We start from the raw sequence: 27,648 nt of genomic DNA, 5'->3' as shown, positions 1-27,648 counted from the left end.
AAAGTAAGAGCACTATGCAGAAGAATACAGATTCAAATTCAGTTGTAAACACTGTGATACTGCCTTGTATAAGAATCATTAACTAGTCTTTAATACAGACTATTCCATCTGAAACTGGCTATTATTTTGTCAGAGTATAAAAATTCATAAATGCAGATATGTTTTCTTGTTTAACTTTAGTAAAATATTAAGTTTATCCTACATAAACTAACTGGGAACACTATGAAAAGCAGACGACACTATGTTAAGGATAGATTATGCTGTGCTCAGCACAAGTACAGCTGCTGTCACCATACAACACTATCAGAATATCATTAACTATATTCCCTATGCTGTGCCTTTTATTCCTTTTTTACCATTTAAATTTCAAAGACTGCTTTTTAATGTCGGTGGTATAACTACCGAAACTAACCCTCTCCCAACGAGCAGAGCTGAAAATCTTTCTTTTCCCTTAGAATTTCTCCTAAATCAAACCACCACATGGAAATAATCACTTCCAGAGGACAAGATTTACATATAACACATTTATGTAGATAAATGCTCAATCATGAACTACATGCAGTTTTGTGTATCATGTAGTCTTGAACATTTAGCTCAATGCCAGGCAAAGTAAATAGTAAATATTAGCTGAATGAATGAAGATAGAGTATTTCTATGTACCTCTTTACAGTCCTAGAAACTAATATGCTAACTTATCTGTAATTTTAAAAAATAATGTGGTGGCACCTGGATGGCTCAATCAGGTGAGTGTCTGACTCTTAATTTTGGCTCAAGTCATGATCTTGGGGTCGTGGGATCGAGCCCCGCACTGGGCTCTGCGCTCAGTGTGGAGTCGGTTTCAGATTCTTCCCCCCGCCCCACCACCCGCACTATCTCCCTTTAATAAATAAAATCTAAAAAAAAAAAATAATGTAAACTATAAAATAAAGTCTGCACAGCAAGCATTTACTCAGTCTGCTGTTGCTGTAATAGCCACTCCATAATTTAAAACCTTGATTCTGTTATGCTTGGACCACACACAACTCTAAATAATACGCCATAAATAAAAATATTCTATCTTCAAATATTCAGTTGAGGATTCTTTTGCCATTTTTTAACAATTTTTTTGAGGGTTGCCTGAGTGGCAAAGTCGGTTGAGTGCTGATTCTTGGTTTCAGCTCAGGTCATGATCTCAGGATCAGGGATCGAGCTCTGCCTCAGGCTCCATGTGGAGTCTACCTGACATCATCTCTCCCTCTCCCTCTGTCCCTCCCACTTGTGCTCTAAAATAAATAAATAAATTTTGGAAGAAATTAAAAAAACATTTTTAGTACAGTTGACAATGTTACATTGTTTCAGGTGTACAACATAGTCACTCAACTTCTCTATAGATTATGCTGTGCTCAGCACAAGTACAGCTGCTGTCACCATACAACACTATCAGAATATCATTAACTATATTCCCTATGCTGTGCCTTTTATTCCTTTTTTACCATTTAAATTTCAAAGACTGCTTTTTAATGTCGGTGGTATAACTACCGAAACTAACCCTCTCCCAACGAGCAGAGCTGAAAATCTTTCTTTTCCCTTAGAATTTCTCCTAAATCAAACCACCACATGGAAATAATCACTTCCAGAGGACAAGATTTACATATAACACAAGTATGGAAAGAAAATATCATTTATGAGATTTTATGCCCACTTCCTGGAGGAAATATCAAGCTGGTAAACCTGGACTGTTTGTTTCCTAGGTTACTACCTCTCTCGACATTACCTTTCAGCCCTAGCAGTGAAATACTCACTGAAGGATCCGAAATTTTATGGTTAAACACTAAGGAATCATCACTTTGTTACTAACTCAAATTCCTTTGCAGAAATTTAGCTTAAGGACAAAAAAATAAGACAAGAAAAAGGTGACAGTTGATATCCCAAACAGCTCTATTCAAGTTTATGAATGATTTACACTTAAGGGTGGCAGGACTTAATGCAAATGAACGAAGAGGAAACTGTCAGCTGCATTGTGGTTCAACCAATAGAAGCACAGCTCCATCTTGGATGTGCACTGGACTGCATTACAAACAGACGATACCATCGCTTCAACAGCAGCCTTCAGACAAGAGGTAGGTTTATATGATCTCTTTCATTTAGTAATACATATCCTTATGATCTAATATAAAAATATTTTACCATAAAAACCAAGCAGAAAGCTTTGTTCCTACAAAAGACCAAAAAAAGCAATGTATTCATTTCACTGCTTGGTAGGATTTTATTATGAAAATGTGAAGACTGCCTTGTGCTATTTGATAAGCACCCTTACCATCTGTGCCTTATGGAAAATTCATGAGATTTTCTATGAACCTGATCTATATCCAGACCTTAGAGTAAACCATAAGCATTTAATGTTAAGTGGTTACTTGCTAATTTATTTTTTCTGAGCTATTTCATTTCAGCAGTTTGGTCTGCCTTAACAAAGGATTTTTCTTAAAGAAAAATCTAGACTAAAAGCGAATCCTGGACTAAAGCTTTCTAATTATATGTGCAAATTATATTGGCTGGTAAAAAGCAGCTACTTACGGGAAAGTTTGTTATATTTTAACAAATATGAGAAAATAGTTCAAAACTGTTTATTTGACTTTGAGTGTAGATGCAGAGAATGCCAAGAAATTGTAACGAATGTGATTTTTACATAAAAATTAGAAGACCACAAAGATATCATTAAATAGGCTGCATTATACTATAGCCAAAGAGATCATTTGTAGAGCTTCAAACTTTCTTAAGATTTTAACTAAAATAATTCCTTATGGTTAAATTTTAAAATCTATATTACTGTAATACACAAGTCATTCTATTATTAAATGATAACCTTCTTAAATACCCTTTCATTTTTTATATGCCACAAAAATATTCATAACCATATTTCAATATAATGCTGAAATTATTCTTCAACTGATGCCTCAAAATAAACAGAGAGCAAGTCTTTGTGATAAACTACAGTTTAAAATAAAAATATGTTTTAAGAAGAACTGGTTAAGGGAGGAAGGTATGGTACCTTTCAACGTAGGTAATAAGATTTCTTTCATGGCTCAGAGTAACTATTCATGTCTACTAAAAATTAGTATCAACTGCTGACCAAATTTCTAATTTTATAATGGTGGAGCATGTAAATATCATTATTTAGTAGATGCCAGAGTTCCAGGATATTATCCACACATACTGACCTAAAGATCCAACTTCTGCCCTTTTCTTTGCTAATAAATCTATTTAAATTTTAAAAGACTATTTTCATAATTTTTATTCCTTCTCTTTCTTATTCAGCATTCAGCCAGCATGAGTAAAGCATCTCTTACAAAGCCTAAAGGTTGCTGTAAGAAGATATTAGATCTCTCGAGGTTCAGAACAATGGGGTTAATTACCTAGAAAATATTCCTGCTTGCTGTACAAAGTATGGGAGCCAAAAAAAAGTCTCAGATAAATAAAAACAACCTTGTCTGATTAAACAGTTAACTTGTAACTGAAATTTCAGGTAAACTGTAAACAGAAAAAGCCCTACTACCCCCATTATTAGCACTATAATCAGCCTACATTTTACTGGTGATATATTTACGGTTAACACAGATGTAGGTTTACTGCTCTTTCACCAAACTGACTAGACGCATGGCCTATCTCAGAGAGTTCCAGGGCTGGGTGAGCTGCTCTATGTTTAAAAGCCAATATGATTAATTGATCATATTTCAAAGTTGTATGTTTAAAGACACTAGAGAATTCAACTCAAGGGCTTTTACCATTAGAGCAAAAGCGTAATCTTATTCTGATCTGACAATTCAAGGTTCCAGAACAGTTTGAAGTCCTATCCCCATAAATATTTCACTAGGGCCTTCTGAAATGGGAGGAAAAATAGGTGAAGAGAATATACCAAAAATAAACTTAAAAAAAAATATGGTATTTACTTTAACGCTCCCCATTTCTGTAATGAAATTTTAAAGAGGTGGGGATCCAAAAAAAAGGTACACAAACGATTTTTACCATTTAGTCTTATTTTTCATAGAGCATGTATATAGCAGGTATTTGATGTAAATTTATATATTTTTTTGTAAATTTATATTTTAATTTCAAAAATAGTCTTAGAATATGAGAAAATCCTAATAATACCATCTTTTTGCATGTCTAATTATATCTACTCCATTAAAGTAAGTTTCAGATTTTACCCTAAATTTAGCACAAAAAATTGCTAGAGCTCTGCTGTATGTAAAAAGAATAAACCACACTAAATTTAAGGTACAAAATGACTCCATATTTTACTTTTTTCAGATATGCCCAGCAGCTAACTAAAGATTGAATGTTTTGAGTTGCTCATCAGTTATCAATACATAAGAGGCAAACTGTCATCATTTACAACATAAACTGTCATCATTTACGACATGTGTGTACTCTTCCTTAAACTGCTTAGACACTTCTAATCAAAATGACAGTGTTTAAAGATTCTAGTTTTAATTTTTTAGAAGTAACCCAGAAAACTCAGTAAATGTATCAAATAGATATAAAACACAAATTGACATATAACACAATGTAACACAATAGATATAAAACCAAAGGCAAGAAATACTTTTAAAATATATTAGTTTGGGGGGCGCCTGGGTGGCTCAGTCATTGGGCGTCTGCCTTCGGCTCGGGTCATGATCTCAGGGTCCTGGGATCGAGCCCCGCATCGGGCTCCCTGCCCGGCGGGAGGCCTGCTTCTCCCTCTCCCACTCCCCCTGGTTCCTACTCCCACTATCTCTCTCTCTGTCAAATAAATAAATAAAATCTTTAAAAAAAATAAATAAAATATATTAGTTTGGGTTTTAGATAAGTACTATATTCAAATGGTTCAAAAACTAAAATGTAACAATATATACCTTGAGAAATCTCACACAGATCCCTATATCCCAGCTCTACTCTCCAACCAACCACACAAGTAATCATGTTATTAATTTCTTATGTAACTCCTTCCAAAACTTTTGTGCAGATACAAGCAAATAAAAATGCGTATTATTTCCCCCTTTCCTATACATACTGTCCTGCATCTTGGTCTTTTCACTTAACAGATCCTAAAAATCCTTCAGTATCACCACAGTTACCTCATTCACACACAATAATCAATTGTATGGATATATTAATTTTAACCAGAAGAATAGGTCATTGATGGGTACAAGTTAACTTCAAATAACTGAATTTAGTTTGTGTCTGCCTGCCTGCCCCACCTTCTCCCTTCCCTTCCCTCCCTCCATTTTGGGGGGGGGGGTGGTGCACAAGAGGGCTTGAAAAAATTGTTTTCTTTTATTTTTAAAGATTTTATTTATTTGACAGAGAGACAGAGAGGGAACACAAGCAGGGGGAGGGGGAGAGGGAGAAGCAGGCCCCCCTGCCAAGCCACCCAGGCACTCCTTGAAAAACTTTTAAACAGTTCACTTGTACCTCAAATATAAATAGAATATTGGGACACCTAGGTGGCTCAGTGGGTTGACCATCAACTCCTGGTTTCAGCTCAGGTGGTGATCTCTGGGTCATGGGATCGAGCCCCAAGTTGGCTCCGTGGTCGGTGGGGAGTCTGCTTGGGATTCTTTCTCCCTCTCCCTCTCTACCTCCCATATCTGATGCTTGCATGCACGTGCTCTCTCACAAATAAATCTTCTTTAAGAAATAGAATATAGGGGCGCCTGGGTGGCTCAGTTGGTTAAGCAACTGCCTTCGGCTCAGGTCATGATCCTGGAGTCCCTGGATCAAGTCCCGCATCGGGCTCCCTGCTCGGCAGGGAGTCTGCTTCTCCCTCTGACCCTCCCCCCTCTCATGTGCTCTCTCTCATTCTCTCTCTCTCAAATAAATAAATAAAATCTTTAAAAAAAAAAAGAAATAGAATATAAAGTTAAAATTTTAAGCAGTTCACTTGTACCTCAAAAATAAATAGAGTATAAAGTTCCTTAAACCAACTTTCCAGTAATTCTAAAATTTCATTTTGAAATAGAAATTTAGGGCACCTGGGTGGCTCAGTCATTAAGCGTCTGCCTTCGGCTCAGGTCATGATCCCAGGGTCCTGGGGATCGAGCCCCGCATAGGGCTCCCTGCTTGGTGGGAAGCTTGCTTCTCCCTCTCCCACTCCCCCTGCTTATGTTCCCTCTCTCGTGTTCTGTCAATTAAAATAAAATCTTTTAAAAATAATAAAAATAAAAATTATTATAATATAAAAAATTACTATAAAGTTTCTGAAATCAATAATGAAATGACATCTTAACATTAAGTTAATTAATAAGGTACATTAAACTAATTTTTTTAAGATTTATTTATTTGAGAGAGAGAGGGAATCCCAAGCAGACTTCCCACTGAGCGCAGAGCTCCACCCAGGGCTCAATCTCACAACCAGGAATCATGACCTGAGCCAAACCCAAGAGTCAGATGCTCAACCCACTCAGCCACCCAGACACCGCTACATTAAACTAATTTAAGGGACATAATGTGTAAAGAAATTCCCAGATTTTAAAAAGGAATCAACCTGGGGCGCCTGGCTGGCTCAGTCAAAAGAGCATGTGATTCTTGATCTCAGGCTTGCGAGTTCAAGCCCCATATTGGGTGTAGAGATTACTTAATAAAACAAAACAAAGGAATCAACCTGAAAGGCCTTAACAGAAAGTCTAAGGAATATTTGCATCAGTGCTGGAGAGGTCCTAGGTTAGCCCAGGTAAAATTATTAGGTAGACCCTCCAGTGATTCTTCCCCTGTTCTTTATCTACCCATACAATAAATGGTACTGTTCTCTCTTTCCTCAAGAACTATTCTTCCTCTCCTCTTCTATATGCTCTGTTTTTCAAAAGGACCTGAAACTCATTCACACTGAAGTAAAAATAACTAACAATGTGTGCTACCCCTCCCAGGAATATCACATTGTAGTTATACTAAATATTTTAAAGGAGTTCCAAAGCTAAACATTTTTTAGGCATTTGTATGTGTGTACATACCTGTCACTACTCTAGGCTAGGTCAAAAAGGACTAACGTTCTCTCCATTTGAGTCAGTTTCTTTTTTTTTTTTTTTTTTAAAGATTTTATTTATTTATTTGACAGGGAGAGACAGCCAGAGAGAGAACACAAGCAGGGTAAGTGGGAGAGAGAGAAGCAGGCTTCCCGCCGAGGAGGGAGCCCGATGCGGGGCTCGATCCCAGGACCCTGGGATCATGACCTGAGCCGAAGGCAGACGCTTAACGACTGAGCCACCCAGGCGCCCCCATTTGAGTCAGTTTCTATGGGCTACTTAACTATATGTGTGCACGGTGATTAGAATCAGAAGCAGCGACACTGCAGAAGTTGGAGGAGTGGCCTATCGGGATATTCACATTAGACTCCAAGGTGCACCACTTATAGCGTATTCTGTGTGAATGGCACCCTACAATACAATATGAATGGTGTTCCCTGGAGGTGTGCAACCTAGCAGCTCCATTTTCTTTCTTTTTTTTAAAGACTTTACTTATTTATTTGACACAGAGAGAGAGATAGCGAGAGCAGGAACACAAGCAGGGGGAGTGGGAGAGGGAGAAGCAGGCTTCCCGCTGAGCAGGGAGCCCGATGTGGGACTCGATTCCAGGACCCTGAAGGCAGACACTTAACGACTGAGCCACCCGGGCGCCCACAGCTCCATTTTCTATAAGAATGTGCTAAGAAGGAAAAAACTTAAGGGATAAAAGACGGTAACACTAAAAGGCTGGGTCCCCCAGACAGTTTGAAAATACTGTAATACACTGGGAAGTTCCTCACATACCAGTGTTCCAGACAATATATTTTTGTTAAGTACCAGAACTAATAAAGGCAATTGATTCAATTACTGTCCATTAGTCTCTTGTCCCTCATTTCAAGATGAAGGATCACCACAAACCATGAAACTGAAGGATTCTTAAATCCAAAAAGAACAAATGAATTTAAGCCTTTACTTCTGGCCTCAGATCATCAATTTAACCTTCAAAATACACAAAAGAAGAAACCAAGTCCATCCAGAGAGGTAAAGTTACTTGCCAAGCAAATATGATTTAAGATAGAAAACAAAAACCTTTGGAGTGCCTGGGTGGCTAAGTCAGTACAGCATGTGACCGCTGATCTCAGGATTGTGAGTTCAAGCCCCATGTTGGGCATAGAGTTTACTTAAAAATAAATAAAAACATAGAAAACAAAAACCTTAGAAAATATTAACTTATCAATGTCAAAGTTTTTTTTTTTTTTTAAAGATTTTATTTATTTATTTGAGAGAGAATGAGATAGAGAGAGAGCATGAGAGGGGGGAGGGTCAGAGGGAGAAGGAGACTCCCTGCTGAGCAGGGAACCCGATGCGGGACTTGATCCTGGGACTCCAGGATCATGACCTGAGCCGAAGGCAGTCACTTAACCAACTGAGCCACCCAGGCGCCCCAATGTCAAAGTTTTAAAATTAGATTTCTAAAGAAAACAAAGAAATTGAAGGAATTATATTGTTATGGCTCTGGGTTTTTTAAGTCACTTTTTCATCTTTTTTGGTGTGAAAATGATAATGTGGTTATGTTTAAAAACAGAATCCTCACCTTTTAAGAGATATATGCTGAATATGTCTAGATGAAGTGATGATGTCTACAATTTGCTTCAAAATAATCTACGGGTGGAAGCAAATGGGTATAGACGAATTGATAATTGTAGCTATATTGTGAGCATACAGGGGTTCATCATACTCTTCTTTTTTAAAGATTTATTTATTTACGGGGCGACTGGGTGGCTCAGTCAGTTAGGCGTCTACCTTTGGCTCGGGTCATGGTCCCAGGGTCCTGGGATCGAGCCCCGCATTGGGCTCCCTGCTCAAGGGGAGCCTGCTTGTCTCTCTCCCCCTGCCTCTCCTCCAGTTTGTGCTCTCTCTCAAATAAATAAATAAAATCTTAAAAAAAAAAAGATGTATTTACTTCTTTTATTTATTTACTTGTAATGGTTTGATTTGGCTTCCATTCAGGCCTTCTCATCTCAATGTTTTTTGGGGTTTTTTTAATTTTTAATTTAAATTGAATTTAATTAACATACACTGTAAAGATTTATTTATTTACTTTAGAAGTCGGGGGTGGGGGGAGAGTGCACGAGCTAGAGGAGCAGAAGGAGAGGGAGAGAGAATCCTAAGCAGACTCTGCATGCTGAGCACCGAGCCCAATGCGGGGCTTGATCTCACAACCCTGAGATCACAGCCTGAGCCAAAACCAAGAGTCAGACGCTTAACCAACTATGCCACCCAGACGCCCCACTTTTTTTTTTTTTTGGTAAAGATTTATTCTAGAGAGAGCAAGAGTATGCGTGTGCGAGCAGGCAGAGGATCAGAGGGAGAGAGAGAGGGAAAGAACCTCAAGCACACTCCCCGCCCAGTGCGGGTCTCCACATGGGGCTCAGTCTCCCCACTCAAAACCAAGAGTCGGATGCCCAACTGACTGAGCCACTCAGGTGCCCCTCATTATACTCATACTCTTCAACTACCTTGAAGTTTCCTTTAATTAAAACATACTCACACACACAAGTATCTCCAGCATTTAGAAAACTATTTGGTACACAGTAGGTAATCAATAAACATTTGTTTACAAGAATGAATGAAAATCTACTTAAACTATGTAGTAAAGAAAAATCATGCAAACTAAGTCATTTCTTGAATAAAATAAAGCAAACTGACAACAGTCATTGAATTAATGAAGCAGAATTTTTTCTTATTTCCAAAATTTTCTTAGTATAAAAGCATTCTATAATTTCTTAAAATAAGTTTAAAGGATACTTCTGAAAGATCAAGGTAATAAATTCTTCAATCCTTATGGTCCCATTTAAGGTCTAACAAGTATCAGGTCAACAAGAGCAAAACTTAATGCAAGAATACTAAAACTTTAATTCACTGGTTAATTTTGTGAAATGGAATAATAATTTAATAATCAATACACCTGGGATGCTGATTGTTTAAAATATTCATGTCCAGGGGCGCCTGGGTGGCTCAGTCGTTAAGTGTCTGCCTTTGGCTCAGGTCATGATCCCAGGGTCCTGGGATCAAGCCCCGCATCAGGCTCCCTGCTCCGCAGGAAGTCTGCTTCTCCCTCTCCCTCTCCCCCTGCTTGTGCTCCTTCTCTCTCTGTGTCTCTCTCTGTCAAATAAATAAAATCTTTAAATAAATAAATAAATAAAATATTCATGTCCATAGATCATTCAGCTATATGAAACAGTTAATACTATCATATACATAACAGAAAGAAATCCTAAGATTAAGGTATCTTCATAGGCAACTTGAACCTAAAATTTTATTATCCTTATTCTGAAAATTGTCGTTATTTAGATTTTCTTTAACATTTTTCACTCAGCCACTATTTCCTGATTCAGGTCACCTGTCCTCGAAGTTTAAAGGACTGGAAATAGACAGAAATACACTGAGCCAACAAGGTGAGAAGGATCCACAAAGGTAATGAGAAAAGCTTTCCGGGAGGCAGTCTGAAGACCACCATCTTAAAACACTAAAATTTTTTGTAGTTAACAGATCACTGACCACTGCTTTAGTCAAATTTTAAACCAATTCAGCTTCTCTTTTTCCACTTCTACTAGCAGTTAACTTCTGTATAGAAATCTTAAACATATACACTTGTCTAGGAAATGATACACATAAAAAACATATAGTACAGTTTATAGAATACACGGCCATAAAATACAGAAAAAATTCAAAAATATAATTTGGGCATTAATTCTGGCAGAAAATAAGATGACTCATGTTACCTATAAAAATTTATTAATATTAGTACTAAAACTTGAATTGACAAATCTTTAGAATTTGATTACATATATTCACTTTTTACCTTTTTACAGATTCAAAAGAACAATACAAGAAGTAGAATCCCTAAGAATGGCCTCCCTGAGCTCCAGCCTCTGGAATGAAACCACTACATCTGTTTATCAGTACCTTGGTTTTCAAGTTCAAAAAATTTACCCTTTTCATGATAACTGGAACACTGCCTGCTTTGTCATTCTGCTTTTATTTATATTTACAGTGGCATCTTTAGTGGTGTTGGCTTTCCTGTATGAAGTGCTTGACTGTTGCTGCTGTGTAAAAAACAAAACTGTGAAAGACGTGAAAAGTGAACCTAACCCTCTTAGAAGCATGATGGACAACATCAGAAAACGTGAAATTGAAGTGGTCTAGCACTCTACCTAAAATGAACAAAATCTCTGAAAACAGCCTTCAACTACTGAGAAAAAAGGAGAATTTTCTGAGGCCAACTGTTACTATGAAAATTGACTCTGAATGATTAAAAGATTTCTAAAAGAAGGGAAAAACAAGTCAAATATGCACTTTTTGTGTGTGTATCCCTTTCATTAAATGTACAGTAAAACTTCACAAATGTGAATAAGTTACCAATCTACTTAAAATGACAATTCAAAAACTGGATAAAAGATTCCTAGATTTCAATATTAAGCAACAAAAAGTAAGCCAGAAAACATAAGCAAGATCAAATAACTCTGACCTAAACGAACGATGTGGACTAACAAATAAACTACCCTCCGTGTGTTTTGGTAATAAAAATGCTATTTAAAATGCTTACCTAAATCCAAAGTAAATAATTCCACTCATACATAAAATCCCTACTTATTAAAAAGAAGTATATTCTAGGTTACTGAGAACAACTTAAATTTTTTCAAGACTTAAGTTTTATGTAGGGATTAGTGTGGAAAAAAAGTCTCAAAATAGAAAGATCACAAGTATACTTGCATAAAATTTTCATAAAACTGTTTAATAAGAAACACATGGTGTAAGAAGGGCCAGGCTATTTTCAAACTAAAACTTACTAGTATACCCCCTTAATTGTATTTCCTGAGCTTTTTCTTTCATTTTGCTGCTCATATTCATATTGTCAAGGGCTAAGACACACAATGCTGAAAAGACTACCTAAAAAAAAAAAAAAAAAGGCGGAAGACAGGAACACATAACACCTGTTAAGAAATACTGCAGTTTTATTTCTTGGAATTACAAGGGTTGTACAGATATTATATTTTATAACCCTAATGCTATTTTGCTACCACCCATGAGCAAACCTAAGCATGCTCTTAACCACCACAACTGCCCTTAACCAGAAATATCATTCCTGGAAATCTACCCTGAGAAATCAGTTCAAAAGAAAAAAACTCAAGATACAAAGAGATTTCTAAAAACATTACTCAAAATAACAACAAAAAATGGAAATAACAGCCTTTAAATATATCAACTTTATTAAGAAGCTACTTTTTTTTTAAGTCTTATTTTGTTATGTTAATCACCATACATTACATCATTAGTTTTTTGATGTAGTGTTCCATGATTCATTGTTTGCGTGTAACACCCAGTGCTCCCCTTAATACGTGCCCTCTTTAATACCCATCACCAGGCTAACCCATCCCCCTACTCCCTTCCCCTCTAGAACCCTCAGTTTGTTCCTCAGAGTCCATAGTCTCTCATGGCTCTCTGCCTCTTTTTTATTCACTGTAGGTGAGGGAATGTCAGTCACAGTTCAGAAAAAGTCCAAGTACAAAGTCTTCTCACTGTCTGGTTTAATACGAGGAGAAACTGAGACCATGCTTCAACCGGTCCTCTGCCATTACTCACAGCTGTGTTATCAATAAATCATGGATTGCAGAAAGTTTAATATGGTATTATCTGAAGAACAGACAGATGTATTTTGAATAAAGATGTATTTGTTGCCTCTTAAAAAAAAAGCTACTGAAAATTAAGGCACAATAGAAAATATTTAATATATGAAATGAAAAATACACATCTAGGGGCACATGGGTGGCTCAGTCGGTGGGGCATCCAACTCTTCAGTTTCTGCCCAGGTCATGATCTCATGGGTTGTGGGATGGACCCCACGCGGTCTCAGTGGGGAGTCTGCTTGAAAGATTCTCTCCCTCTGCCCCTCCCCCAGCTCTCCCTCTCTTTCTCTCTCTCTCAGATAAATAAATCTTAAAAAGAAAAATACATATCTGTCATTTTCAATTTAGAGAACTCTGTCAGTTTGGAATCACTGTTTTTTCTTTCTAACATTAGAAAATGTTTTTTCTTTCTAACATTAGAAATAAACACTTTTTGTAACCAACTTTCAAAGGACTTGTGAAACCTGGTATACAAAATACTTTGGTAACCAGGAGATATTCTGAGCACTGTTAAAACCACATTTTCATAAACGGTAAGCTCTGGAGTCCTTGCCATAAATGGGAAGCATACATATCGTTTAATTACTAAATTTTTTGATAACGGACACAACTAACTTTTCCCTACCTTATGCTGTAATTTATTTAACCATTCAACAAACATGTATTGGGTGCCTCTATGTGTGAGAGATTAGGTTACAATGGCAAACAAGTAATCATGCAATTACAATGACACACAATAGCTTTGTCAGAAATAATGAGTGCTATGGGAATCAAAGGCTAAGCACTGAATTCAAATAGGAAAGTAGAAATAATATGACTTTTAAGCTGCAACCTAAACGAGGAATAGGAGTTGGCCAAAGGAAAGAGGGAAGGAGCTAAGAAAGAACATTCCAGGAAGAGGACATAATGTGGGCAAAGGTCAAGAGGCAAAAGGGAGTAAAGCATGTTAAACGAGCTACAGGACAGTATCACTAGGACAAAGTATAAGAAAAACAATGAGATATGGGTATAAAAGGTAATGGAGACTAGATCAGGTAGGGCATGCAGACAGCAGGAAAAGATGGGCTTCATCTGAAAAGCAACAATGATCAGCCTAAAAACAGTGACACATTAGAAAAATCACTGACTGCTATACAGAGAGTAGACATAAAGAAGTTAAGCCAGGAAACCTTTTAAGCACTTAATCAGACAATCCACTGATAGTGACCCAATCTAGGGGGGTATGGTTATCTTCAGTGTTTACACCCAGCTTGGAACCCCTTGTGTCTGGGTACAGCCCTGTGACTAGCTCTAGACAATGAGTTGTGAGAGAAAGTGATGTCTCACCGCCACGCAAGAGGATTTTAACTGCCAGGCAAGATATTCCAGAGTTCTTTCTCCCTCTGGCACTGAGACCAACAACATCTGAAATATCAGCTACTCTATCAGCCTGGGTCCTTTGAGTGACTCTAAGAAGCTAAGACCCTTGCCAACACATGATAAACATGTGGTATGAAAGAGAAACAACAAATCTTTGTTGTTTTTAAGCCACTGAGATTTTGTACTGTTTAAAAAAAAAAAAAAGAGGGGCGCCTGGATGGCTTAGTCGTTAAGCATCTGCCTTCGGCTCAGGTCATGGTCCCAGGGTCCTGGGATCGAGTACCGCATGCGGGTCTCACTGCCCAGCGGGAAGCCTGCTTCTCCCTCTCCCACTCCCCCTGCTTGTGTTCCCTCTCTCACTGTGTCTCTCTCTGTCAAATAAATAAATAAAATCTTTAAAAAAAAGAAAAGAAAAGAAACCCACAGACCCAAATTAGTGTCACTTTGACCAAGTTCCAAAACCGGCACTTAATACATAATCTAACCACAGTTTCAAACTCCCTCAGAAATGTAGTCTTAACTGGTCTGTCAGGAATTCTTCAATCAATGCCAATGAGTATGCCATATGGACCCTTCTCCATCCCCCAAAGGAAGAGGAATGAGGTCATCTGCATAAGACCCCTGGCTTTTCCCACTAGAAAGGGGCTAGCCTAGAACAGTCCTTTTCTTCTGCTAGTAACTTTCCTGCCTCCACACTCCTTCTATAAAAATCTTCCATTTTGTACAATTCCTTGGAATGCCTCTCTACTTGCTAGATGGGATGCTGCCTGATTCATAAATCATTTCATAAAGCCAATCAGATCTTCGATTACTTGGTTGAACCTTGTTATTTAGCAAGAGCAAAGACAGTCTTAAGCAGATCAAAGAGACTAGGTCTAAGAGTGGGTCTGTGCTAATGTTTAAAACAGTGTACTATGAATTAATTCAATGTAACTTTCACTGGAATGAGACAAAATCAACTTAATATATGTGCTAATAAGACCGATAGCCTACTTGATAAAAACATTACTTCTGCTTTAACATCAGTTAGTAAAACAGCTTGCAAAACATCTAACAAAATGACGTCCATGAAGATTACTATTGCTACATTTTTAGGTAGGTAAATAATTTGTTGTGAATTACACTGGACTGACCTTGTTGTTTAAAAGGTAATAGTCTAAGACTAAACTAAACCCAAAATAAGTAGAAGAAATAAAATAATGGTGAAGTAGAAATCAATAAAAGAAAAATACAAGAGAAAAATAAATGAAACCAAAAGTTGATTTTTTGAAAAGATCAACAAAATAAAACACAAATTCCTAAAATCAGAAATGAAAGAGGGAGGGTTATCACTACGGACCTTACAGAAATCAAAGGATTCCAAGGAAATACTTTGAGAAACTTTAGACAGTGTAGATAATGGAACGGACAAACTCCTAAAAAGATACAAAGCACCAAAATTAACTCAAGAAGATAACAAATAATCTGAATAGATTTGTAAGAATTTCTACACGTGCTTCCCACAAAGGAAAGCTCATGCCCAAATGGCTTCACTAGTGAACTCTACCAAATATTTAAAGGGAAAATTATATCAAACCTTCACAAACTCTTCCAGAAAACAGTGGAAAAGAGAACACTTCACCAATCATTTTATGAGGCCAGAAATACCCTGAGAGACATCACAAGAAAACTACAAACCATACCCTCGTGAATACAAACACAAAACTCCTGTACAAAATACCAGCAATCTGAAATTCCACAACAAATAAAAAAAGATTATACATCATGACCAAGTAGAATTTATTCTAAGAACGCCATATTGGTTTAACATCTGAAAAAAAATCAATTAATGTAATATTAATAAAGAACAAGAACACGATCTTCTCAAAAGATGCAGAAAAAGCATTTGACAACATCCAATAGCCATTTAAGATTAAAAACTCTCAACAAACTAGAAGTAGAGAGCAACTTCACCCTGATAACAAAATCCATGCAGCTAAGATCATACATAAAGGTGGAAGATTGAATGCCTTTCCCCTAAGATCAGGAACAAGGCAAAGATGTTCACTCTCACCACCTGTATTCAACATTCTATTAGCCAGCCAGTCCAGGGCGGAAAGGAGGGAAGGAAGGAAAGAAGAAAGGGCATTCACATTGGAAAGGACAAAGTAAATCTGTCCTTATTCACATATGACATAATCTTGTATGTAAAAAAAACCCTATGGAATTCACACACACACCAAAAAAAAAAAACCTAGAAAGAATAAACAAGTTCAACAAGGTTGCAGAATACAAGTTCAACGTACAAAAACTATCGTATTTCTGGGGCACCTGGGTCACTCAGTTGGTTAAGCATCTGCTTTCAGCTCAGGTCATGATCCCAGGGTCCATTAACTGATGAATGGATAAACAAGTTGTAATATACCCATACAATGGATTACTGTTCAGCAATAAAGCAGAATGAAGTACTGACACATGCTACACACAGATGAATCCTGGACAAAATACCAGCAAACTGAATCCCATAACAAAAAGAATCATACACCACAACCAAGTAGGATCTATTCCAAGACTGCAAGGGTTGGTTTAACATCTGAAAAATCCACCAATGTAATATACCATGTTAACAGCATAAACAACAAAAAGATCATCTCAATAAATGCTAAGTGAAAGAAGCCACACACTAAAGACTACATATTGTACAATTCCATTTATATGAAATGTCCAGAAAAAGCAAATAGAGACAGAAAGTAGACTATTGGTTATCTGGGGCTGGGGTGGGAACAAGAAGTGACTGTAAATGGGCACAAAAGATCTTTTGGGGATGATGGGAAGGTTCTAAAATTCAATTACATTAACAGGTGCACAATTTCGTAAATTTACTAAAAATCTTTGAATTGTACACTTAAAATGAGTGAAATATATGGTATATAAATTAAACTTCAACAAAGTTATTTCTGAAAAGATAACCTAAATTCTAACTATAACACAAGACTAGTAACATCTTAAGAATGATATATTCTTATTAAGTTCCCTTATACTTAACAAAGTATCTAACAATAAATACAAATGTTGAACTAAAAAATGAACTTGCCATGACTAAACGGTTTCCTTAAAAATAAAACTGAACAGTTCTAAAGTCAATTTTACTAACCAGAATTTTGTTTAGAGCCTGATGATCCTCCATGTTCTAGCTTTGCTTTCTTCTTCTTTGATGATGATGATGATGATTCAGAAGATACTGAACGTTTTTCTACTACAGGAGTGGAGAGAGCTCGTTTTTTGAACAGCTCCCGTTCTCTCAACAGGCTTGGATCCATAATTCTGCAAAGATATAAGTATTTTTAATACAGATTCTAATCATTCAAACCTATAGGCCAAATCCCTAGGTCCCAAGAATTACTTCCAAACAAAATTACCTTCATTAGCTCTCACCACTTGTATTTATTCACATAGTCATTCACTTAAAAATCTTTAATTAGTACCTATTGTGTGCCAGGCACCGTGCTAGGCATTAGTAAAGAGAAACAGAATTATTCTTTAAAGCTCTAGAACTGCACTGTCCAATATGATAGCCACTGGTCACATGTGCCTATGGAACACGTGAAATGGGGCTAGAGTTGAGATGTACTTGAAGTGTAAAATACACACCAGATTTAAAAGACATAGTATAAAGAACTTTTAGAATTACTGATGAGATATTTTAGATTGATTACATGTTGATAATATTTTAGATATACTAGGTTAAATAAAATATTAAAATTAATTTCCACCAACAATATGATCATCTTAATAAATACAGAAAAAGCATGTGACAAAATAAAAATCCGTTCAGAATAAAAACTCTCAACAAAGTGGGTTTAGAGGGAACATACCTCAACACAACAAAGACCAAATATGAAAAACTCAAAGCTAACATCATACCCAATGGTTAAAATGTGAAAGCTTTTCCTCTAAGATCAGAAATAAGACAAAGATATCCACTCTCCCCACTTTTATTAAACACAGTAGTGGAAGTACTAGATGCAGCAATCAGATAAGAAAATTAAAAAAGCATCCAAACTTGTGGGGTGCCTGGGTGGTTAAGTGTCTGACTTTGGCTCAGGTCATGATCTCAGGGTCATGGGATTGAGCCCCACATCGGGCTCGCCAGTTAGCAGGGAGTCTTTTTGTCCATCTCTCTCTGCCCCTCCCCCCCCGCTCATGCACACACGCACTCTCTCAAATAAGTAAAATCTTTTTAAAATCTTTAAAAAAAAGATTATAAAAAAAATAAGCATCCAAACTTGTAATGAACACGTGAAACTGTCACTATTTGCAGAAGACATGATACTACATACAGAAAACCCTAAAGACTCCACCAAAAAAATTAATAAATGAATTCAGTGAATTGCAGGATACAAAATTAATATACAGGAATCTGTTCTGTTCCTATACATTAATAACAAAGTAGCAGGAAGAGAAATTAAGAAAAAAAATCCCATTTACAACTGCACCAGAAAGAATAAAATACCCAGGAATAAATTTAAGCAAGGTGGTCAAAGACCTACACTCTAAAAACTGTAAGACACTGATGAAAGAAATTGAAGAGGACACAATCAAATGGAAAGACAGTCCACGCTCATGGATTAAAAGGATATCATTCAAATGTCCTTACTTCTCGAAGCAATCTTCAGATTCAATGCAATCTCAATCAAAATAACAATAGCATTTTTCACAGAACTAGAACATATAATCCTAAAATTTGTGGGGCACCTGGGTGGCTCAGTCATTAAGCGTCTGCCTTCGGCTCAGGTCATGATCCCAGGGTCCTGGGATCGACCCCCACATCGGGCTCCCTGCTCCACGGGAGGCCTGCTTCTCCCTCTCCCACTCCCCCTGCTTGTGTTCCCTCTCTGGCTGTGTCTCTCTGTCAAATAAATAAATAAAATCTTTAAAAAAATAATCCTAAAATTTGTATGAAACCACAAAAGACCCTGAATAGCCAAAATAATCTTGAAAAAGCAGCACAAAGCTGGAGGTATCACTATCCCAGATTTCAAGATATACTACAAAGCTATAGTAACCAAACAGTATAGTTCTGGCACAAAAAGAGACACACAGATCAACAGAACAGAGCCCAGAAATAAACCCACACCTGGTCAATGAATCCACGACAAAGGAGGCAAGAACATACAATGGGGGAAAAGACAGTCTCTTCAACAAATGGTGTTGGGAAAACTGGACAGCTACATGCAAAAAACAAATGAAACTGGACCGCTTTCTTACACCACACACAAATATAAACTCAAAATGGATTCAAGACCAAATATGAGACCTAAAACCTTAAAACTCCTAAAAGAAAACATAGACAGTAATCTCTTGGACATTGGCCTTAGAAACATTTTTTAGATAGGTCTCCTTAGGCAAGGGAAACAAAAGCAAAAATAAACTATTGGGACTTCATCAAACTAAAAAGCTTGTGCACAGCAAAGGAAACCATCAACAAAACAAAAAGATAACCTACTGAATGGGAGAAGGTATTTGTAAATGATATACCTGATAAGGGGTTAATATCCAAAATATATAAAGAACTTATATAATTTAACACCAAAAAAACACAACCACTCAGATTAAAAAATGGGTAGAGGACCTGAATAGATATTTTTCCAAAGACATATAAATGGCCAACAGATACATGAAAAGATGCTTAACATTACTAATCATCAGGGAAATGCAAATCAAAACCACAATAAGATATCACCTCACATTAGTCAGAATGGCTGGTGTCAAAAAGACAAGAAATAACAAGTGTTGACAAGGATGTGGAGAAAAGGCAACCCTTATGCACTCTTGGTGGGAATGCAAACTGGTGCAGCCACTGTGAAAACAGTATGCAGGTTCCAAAAAAATTTAAAACAGAAATACCATATGATCCAATAATTCCACTACTGGCATTTACCCAAAGAAAACAAAAACACTAACTCAAAGAGATATATGCAGCCCTACGTTTACTGCAGCATTATTTACAAGATATGGAAGCAACCCAAGTGTCTATCAACAGATAAAGAAAATGTGATACACACACACACAATGGAATATTAGCCATAGAAAAAAAAAAAAAGAGAGATCTTGCCATTTGAGACAATATTGGTAAACCTACAGGGTATTATGCTAAGTGAAATAAGCAGACAGAGACAAATACTATAGGATATGATTTATATATATATAATCTAAAAAAACAGAACAAACGAACAAACAGATTCTTAAATATAGAGAACATACTGTTAGTTACCAAAGGGGAGGTTGGTGGGGAGATGGGAAAAATAGGTAAAGGGGATTAAGAGATACAAACTTCCAGTTACAAAACACATAAGTCATGGAGATGAAAAGTACAGCATTACAGAATATACTCAATAATTTTATATTATTTTTTATATGTTGCATGGTGACAAATGAGGACTATACATATGGGAAGCACTAAGTAATGTATATATTCGTTGAATCAATATGCTGTACACCTAAAACTAATATAACATTGTATGTCAATTATACTTTTTCTTTCTTTTATTTTTTATTTATTTGAGAGAGAGTGAGAGAGAGAACCCAAGAGGGGGTAGGGTCAGAGGGAGAAGCAGACTCCCTGCTGAGCAGGGAGCCCGATGTGGGACTCGATCCCGGGAGTCCGGGATCATGACCTGAGCCAAAGGCAGTCGCTTAACCAACTAAGCCACCCAGGCGCCCTCTTTCTCCCTTTTTTTTTTTTTCTCTTTCTCCTTTTTTTTCAATGTAGGCTCCACACCCAGCATGGAACCCATGGCCCTGAGATCAAGACCTGAGGTGAGATCAAGAGTCAGATGCTTAACCAACTGAGCCACCCAGGCACCCCTGTCAATTATATTTCAATAATGAAAAATTAAAAATACAATTTCAAAAATTAAAACATTTTAAAAATTAATTCACCCTAATTTTTTCTAGTTTTTAAAAAAATACGGTTACTAGAAAATTTTGAATTACATGTGTGGCTCACAGTTGCAGCTCACATTGTATTTCTATTGGACAATGCTGCTCTAGAAATAACATCAGAACTACTAGGCAGAAATTAGGAGGCAGATGTAGGCTCATTGCAAAAAAAGAGAGAGAGAGAGAGAGAACCATCAGAATTACTTATAAATGAAAAGGTGTGTTTTAAAACTGGTGAACTCTTGGGGCACCCGGGTGGCTCAGTCAGTAAGGCATCCGCTTTCGGCCTGGGTCATGATCTCCCTCTCCCTCTACCGCTCCCCCTGCTTGTGTTCTCTTGCTCACTCTCAAATAAATATTTTTTAAAAAATTAAAAATAAGGGGCGCCTGGGTGGTTCAGTCGTTAAGCGTCTGCCTTCAGCTCAGGTCATGATCCCGAGCTCCTGGAACTGAGCCCCACATTGGGATCCCTGCTCGGCGGGAAGCCTGCTTCTCCCTCTCCCACTTCCCCTGCTTGTGTTCCTGCTCTTGCTGTCATCTCTGTCAAATAAATAAAATATTAAAAAAAAAATTAAACTGGTGAACTCTATCATTAAGTGATAAAAAGGCTGGATTAAAATTTTTAGAAATAGGGGCCCCTGGGTGGTTCAGTCGTTAAGCGTCTGCCTTCGGCCCCCGGGATCGAGCCCCACATTGGGCTCACTGCTCAGCAGGAAGCCTGCTTCTCCCTCTCCCACTCCCCCTGCTTGTGTGCCCCCTCTCGCTGTGTCTCTCTCTGTCAAATAAATAAATAAAATCTTTAAAAAAAAAAAAACTGTTAAAAGTATCTACAGAAAATTCCTGATTTAGAGGGAGGTGGAACTAGACCTCTTTTGGTTTTTTCCCCAATTCTAAAACTCCACAGTTCTGGGTGCTGGGTGGCTCAGTTGGTTAAGCGTCTACCTTCGGCTCAGGTCATGATCCCAGGGTCCTGGGATCGAGTCCTGCATCGGGCTCCCTGCTCAGCCGCGAGTCTGCTTCTCCCTCTTCCTCTGCCGCTCCACCCCCCACTTGTGCTCTCTCCCTCTCAAATAAATAAAATCTTTAAAAAAAATACAAAATAAGGGCGCCTGGGTGGCTCAGTTGGTTAAGCAACTGCCTTCGGCTCAGGTCATGATCCTGGAGTCCCTGGATCAAGTCCCGTATCGGGCTCCCTGCTCAGCAGGGAGTCTGCTTCTCCCTCTGATCCTACCCCTTCTCATGTGCTCTCTCTCTCATTCTCTCTCTCTCAATAAATAAAATCTTAAAAAAAAAAAAAATACAAAATAAAACTCCACAGTTCTAGCAACTTCAGTACAACCAGGGAAGCCACAGATCATTTAACAAGTAATTTTATTTAAGTAGGGGCTTAAACTCAGAACCATGACACTGAGACCTGAGCTGAGATCAAGAGTCAGACACTTAACCTACTGAGCCACCCAAGTGCCCTTCAACAAGTATTTTAAAATGTTCTTCTCTTCTTTTACAATCTAATAATCACACTGCTGGGTATTCACCCAAAGAATACAAAAACTTTAATTCAAAAAGATATATTCACCCCCATGTTTATTGCAGCATTATTTACAATAGTCAAATTACGGAAGCAGCCCAAGTGTCCATCGACAGATGAATGGATAAAGAAGATGTGTACACATACACACACACATGATGGAATATTATTCAGCCATAAAAAAGAATGAAATCTTACCATTTGCAGTAACATGGCTGGATCTATAGAGTATAATGCTAAGCAAAATAAGCCAGTCAGAGAAAAACAAATGCCATATAATTTCACTCATATGTGGAATTTAAGAAACAAAACAAAGCTGAGAAAAAAAAAGACAAACCAAAAAATAGACTCTTAACTACAGAGAACAAACTGATGGTTACCAGAGGGGAGGTGGGTGGGAGGGATGGGTGAAATAGGTGATAGGGGTTAAGAGTACACTTATCTTGATGAGCAATGAGTAATATATGGAATTAGTAAGTCACTATATTATACACCTGAAACTAATATTGCACTGTATGTTAACTACACTGGAATTAAAATTTAAAATAAAAAAAGTTCCTCTCTTGAGACCCATAAGCACAGAATAAACTGATGGTTGCCAGAGGAGAGGGGGATGAGGGGGATATGGGGAGGGGAGAAATGGGTGAAAGGGAGTGGGATATACAGGCCTCCAGTTAAGGAATGAATAAGTCATGGGGATGAAAGATTTAGCACTGGGGCACCTGCGAGGCTCAGTCAGTTGAGCATCTATCTGCCTTTGGCTCAGGTCGAGATCCCAGGGTCCTGGGATCAAGCCCTGCATCAGGCTCCTTGCTCGGTGGGAAGCCTGCTTCTCCCTCTCCCACTCCCCCTGCCTGTGTTCCCTCTCTCACTGTGTCTCTCTGTCAAATAAATAAATAAAATATTTTAAAAAAAAAAAAAAAGGTTTAGCACAGGGAATATAGTCAATGGTATTGTAATAGCATTGTATGGTGACAAATGGTAGCTACACTTCTGGTAAGCATAGCATAAGTTAGAGAGTTGTAAAATCACTATTTTGGGGGCACCTGGGTGGCTCAGTTGTTAAAGGGCTGCCTTTGGCTCAAGTAATGATCCCAGCGTCCTGGGATGGAGTCCCCCTTCCTCTCCCCCCCCCCCCCCCGTCTCTCTGCTCTCTGACAACTAAATAAAAAATCTATTTAAAAATAAATAAATAAAATAAAATCACTATTTTGTATATCTGAAACTAAAGTAACACTGTGTGTCAATTAAGAAAAAGAGTTCCTGGGGTGCCTGGGTGGTTCAGATGGTTAAGTATCTGCCTTTGGCTCAGGTCATGATCTCCGGGTCCTGCGATCAAGCCCTATGAGCCCCCACGTTGGGCTGGCAGGGAGTCCGCTTCTCCCTCTCCTTCTGCCTCTCCCCCCTGCTCATGCTCACACTCGCTCGCTCGCTCTCTCTCTCCCTCTCTCTCAAATGAGTAAAATCTTTAAAAAAGAAAATTTCCTCTCTTGTTTGAACTCTCCTAAATACCATGGAAAGTCTAGGAAGCACAACAAGCTGACCATGTAAATGATTTTTGCATTCTTCACAAGTAGGGAAGGAAGGTCTGGGAGGAAAAAGACTTTTCTTTTTTTTTTTTACTTTATTTTGTTTTGCTTTGTTTTTAATAGGTTCCATGCATAGTGTGGAGCCCAACGTGGGGCTTGAACTCACCAACCTGAGATCAAGACCTGAGCTGAGCTCAAGAGTTGGACACTTAACCATATAAGCCACCCAGGTGCCCCCATCTTAACTGTGAAAGCCTTCATGCACAGTGTAGCTCAATAAATATTTGTTAAATGAATAATGAACACAAAAACATCTTTAAATTGTTTTAGCCTTGTTACAGGTTTCACAAGCCTTTATTAAATGTCTTATGTTTCTGACTCTAAGCTTTGTGTACTTGTCTTGTGTTTATGTACTTCGAGCTTTGAAGAGTTCTAGAAAATAAACCCTTTCCTTCAAGCAGCTTACATTTGAGAATATTAAAGAATTGAGCACTGCTTAAAAACCAATGAATAAAATGTGACTTAGAGTGCTAAAAGTTAAAAATATAAGCACTGATAAGAAATAATCAGAGTAGGGGCGCCTGGGTGGCTCAGTCGTTAAGCATCTGCCTTCGGCTCAGGTCATGATCCCAGAGTCCTGGGATCGAGCCCCACATCGGGCTCCCTGCTCAGCGAAAAGCTGCTTCTCCCTCTCCCACTCCCCCTGCTTGTGTTCCCTCTCTCGCTGTGTCTCTCTCTGTCAAATAAATAAAATCTTTAAAAAGAAAAAGAAATAATCAGAGTAAACTTTACTTGAATGAGTAAGAGTCACTGGCATTGGTATCAAAGATCTGACTTCTGGAACCCTCAGTACTAATCTCTAACTGCAACATGACCCTAGGCAAGCCACTAGACCTCTCTAAATCCAATTTTATCATAAGCAAAATGACAGTACTACCAATGCAGTCTATATCTAGCCCAACTTTAAAATCAGACAATGTTTGTGAAAAGCAATTTGTTTAAATAATAAAGCTATACAAGTATGTTTGAGATGGATCTGAAAAGAAATAACAGAATGATTATGCTAGGGTGAGGAAGATAGGAGAGAGTCTTGGGGGGAGGGGGAGGGAGTGTGGGGGAAAAAGGAGAAATCAAAGTGATAAAGTGGGGCAACAAGCCAAAAACAGGAAACATGTGTAGCTGTTTATTTCACCTTGTAAAGAGAGGTAATTAAACCAGGCTTTAATCATGATTTTAACACAAACTTAAACAAAAGCCTTAGTTTACAAAAACCTAAATGCTTACAGCACTTGAGCCTCACAATTCAATGAGACAATAGGTATTAGTTTTATTCCTTATTTTAATATGTGAAATCTGAAGTGAAGAGGTACAGTTAAGGTTACACATTTGTCAGTACCTAGGCCAGGACACCAATACCCTGCCTCCTAAATCAAATGCTTCCTTACTGCAGACCTGAAATGCTGGTCAAGGCCTCTAAAACAAAGGCGACCTGTGTGCTCTGGGTAACGTTCAACGGCACCTCGAGCAGAAGGCTTAATGTCTGTCTGTCTCTCTCTCTCCCACCATCGTATGCTCCGCCTAACTTTTCCTCCTTTTTTTCAGACTACTCAAAAAATCCGTAGAGTTTTACATATACTGACCTATGCAGTAGACAGGATACATTACCATGCCCACTTTCCACTTAAAAAAACAAAAACAAAACATCACAACTCAGGGAGTTAAACGTGTTCCTCCATGGATGGTCACTGAAAAGCCAAAAATTAAATCAAAATCTCCTGGCTCCAAAGCACACGTTCTTTCCACTCTACCATACGACTTTTTTCAACCTTTCCACTTTTCCTCTCTTTCGCCTCTTTCCCTGCGTAAGCCTCAGAGCTGCCACTGGCACCTAAGAACACCGCCGAGAACAACCAGCAAGGTAAGAAACGAGACCGCTTACCTCTTAAATCACAGGAATGGAGAAGTGGACGAAAAGGTACCGTAGTGTTTGGGTCTGGAACATGTCTCTAGACTTTGCAGCCAAAACGACTATAATAACTAAAGTTTAGGGATCATTACAAACCCAGTCTCCAAAAGACAGCTTAAAAAAATAGCCCGTAAAGGTGCATCTAAATCAAAGCCTTTAGTTGGACACCGTGGTTCCCTAAACTGCACACACGTTTCGCTCGCCTACTGCTGATGTAAAGTCGGGGGCTAGGAAGAGACACAATCAGCTCTCTGACTGCGAATTTCCCCTCTTTCCAACCCAAAAGTTTGCTCAATGGACCTCCGGCCTAAAAGACAATGCTCCCAAGAAGTTGTTACTGTGTTCAGTGTGTCGCGCAGGGAACCGCAGCCCCAGCCTCCCGAGAGCTGGAAGACGAGCTCGGCCCTCGGGAGGAGGCGGTCCCGAGGAACAACAGGCCGGGGCTCCGCTCCCCTCACCCGGCGGCCGCAGCCCCTACCTGAGCGAGGAGGGCCGCCCCACGCGACCGGCCGCCGCCTCCCAGCGCCTCCACCTCGACCAGCCGCCCACGCCCGCGTGGCCACCGCTTCCTGCTCCTCGTCAGCGCCCCCGCCTGCCCGCACGCACGCCCAGCGCAGCCCCGCCAGGTCGGGGTCTCGGCACTGGCGGCGGCGGCGGCGGCTGAGGCGGCGCGACTCGGCCGGGGGCTCCGCCCGCCACTTCCTGATCAGGCTACTAGGAGCTCAGTCCCGGCAGGCACCGCGGCGCCCCCGCCGCCGAGAACGCGCGTGCGTCGTCACGTGCCCCGCCAAAAGTCTAGCAGGAGGGGAATCAGCCAGCTGGGGCGTCCCGCATTTCTATGACAACGGGGCGGAGGGGGGAAGGGCGGAGAATGAGACTCAGGTAGGAAGAAAGTAGCCGTTGCTACAATGGAAAAAACCTTTACTTTGCAGAAGTTTAAAGCGGCCAGATCCTCCTCCAGGTGTTTGGTACTTTACTTCAAATGCTAGTCACCAGCACCTGAACTTCAAAGGACATTGTCCCAGCTCTCTCTTTTACAAGTCAGGAAACAACAGGCCCGGTGAAGCTAAATGACTGGCTCAAGACCGCACGGCTAGCAAAGGCAAATACGGACGTGGAGCCCGGCTTAAATTCCCAACCACCACACCTGTGAACTTCCTTGGACAAGGATTTAGAATTCAGAAGCAACATAAAGAGCTACAATAAAGCCACGACAAAGATAACTGGCGTTGCCCACAGCCTTCGAGGTACTGGAGTGTGTCAATTCCCTGTCCTTTCCTCACTCTTACAACCTGAGGTGGCAGCAAAGCCAGTGCTCAGCTATTCTGCAGCTATTGTTTAATTACTTAGTACTGATTAGTCAAGTTATTTAACCTGTGCCTCAGTTTTCGCATCTGAGATATGAGAATAATAATTGTACTACCAAAACAGGGTACTTGCATTGGACTGATGTGAAGACTAAATGAAATAATACATAAATTTGTATCCAAAACTTGGAAATAAAGCCAAAAGATGGTTGAGGTGTGGCTCTTTGAAATTAGTTTCATTCTAGAGGATTTTCTTTCTTTCTTTCTTTCTTTTCTTTTCTTTCTTTCTTTCTAGAGGATTTTCTAATAAACTCACTTGTTCATCTGACACCCTCAGGAAATGTAACTTTGCTGGAATATTACAACCCAGTAAACTCAGAGTTTGGTAA

General features: G+C 38.7%; 2 protein-coding genes across 4 annotated transcripts in view; one reads left to right on the top strand and one right to left on the bottom strand.

Moving 5' to 3' along the window:
• The window catches only part of GTF2E2 (general transcription factor IIE subunit 2), a 66,517-nt gene extending 39,880 nt beyond the window's left edge, over positions 1-26,637 (bottom strand). The window contains exons 1-2 of the mRNA XM_032413468.1: positions 26,431-26,637; positions 17,142-17,311 (exon numbers count right to left, since the gene is read on the bottom strand). Coding sequence (XP_032269359.1) covers positions 17,142-17,307 — 166 coding nt within the window. The 5' untranslated portion in view covers positions 17,308-17,311; positions 26,431-26,637. The remainder of the gene's footprint in view (positions 1-17,141; positions 17,312-26,430) is intronic.
• Positions 1,386-11,942, top strand: SMIM18 (small integral membrane protein 18). Of its 3 annotated transcripts, none has more exons than XM_032413469.1 (3): positions 1,386-2,099; positions 10,358-10,436; positions 10,835-11,942. In XM_032413469.1, exons 1-3 carry the CDS (start codon positions 1,964-1,966, stop codon positions 11,166-11,168), a joined length of 549 nt encoding a protein of 182 aa, XP_032269360.1. In that variant the 5' UTR covers positions 1,386-1,963; the 3' UTR covers positions 11,169-11,942. The 3 variants fall into 3 exon arrangements, with proteins under 3 accessions (XP_032269360.1, XP_032269361.1, XP_032269362.1); XM_032413471.1 differs by having other exon boundaries at positions 2,069-2,099; positions 10,358-10,417; XM_032413470.1 differs by lacking the exon at positions 10,358-10,436.
• Positions 26,638-27,648: the final 1,011 nt, after the last annotated feature.

This window comes from Phoca vitulina, unplaced genomic scaffold (assembly GCF_004348235.1).
Source record: "Phoca vitulina isolate PV1807 unplaced genomic scaffold, GSC_HSeal_1.0 scaffold15, whole genome shotgun sequence".
In the NCBI taxonomy this organism is placed as follows: Eukaryota; Metazoa; Chordata; class Mammalia; order Carnivora; family Phocidae; genus Phoca; species Phoca vitulina.
This window is presented reverse-complemented; position numbering and strand designations above follow the sequence as displayed.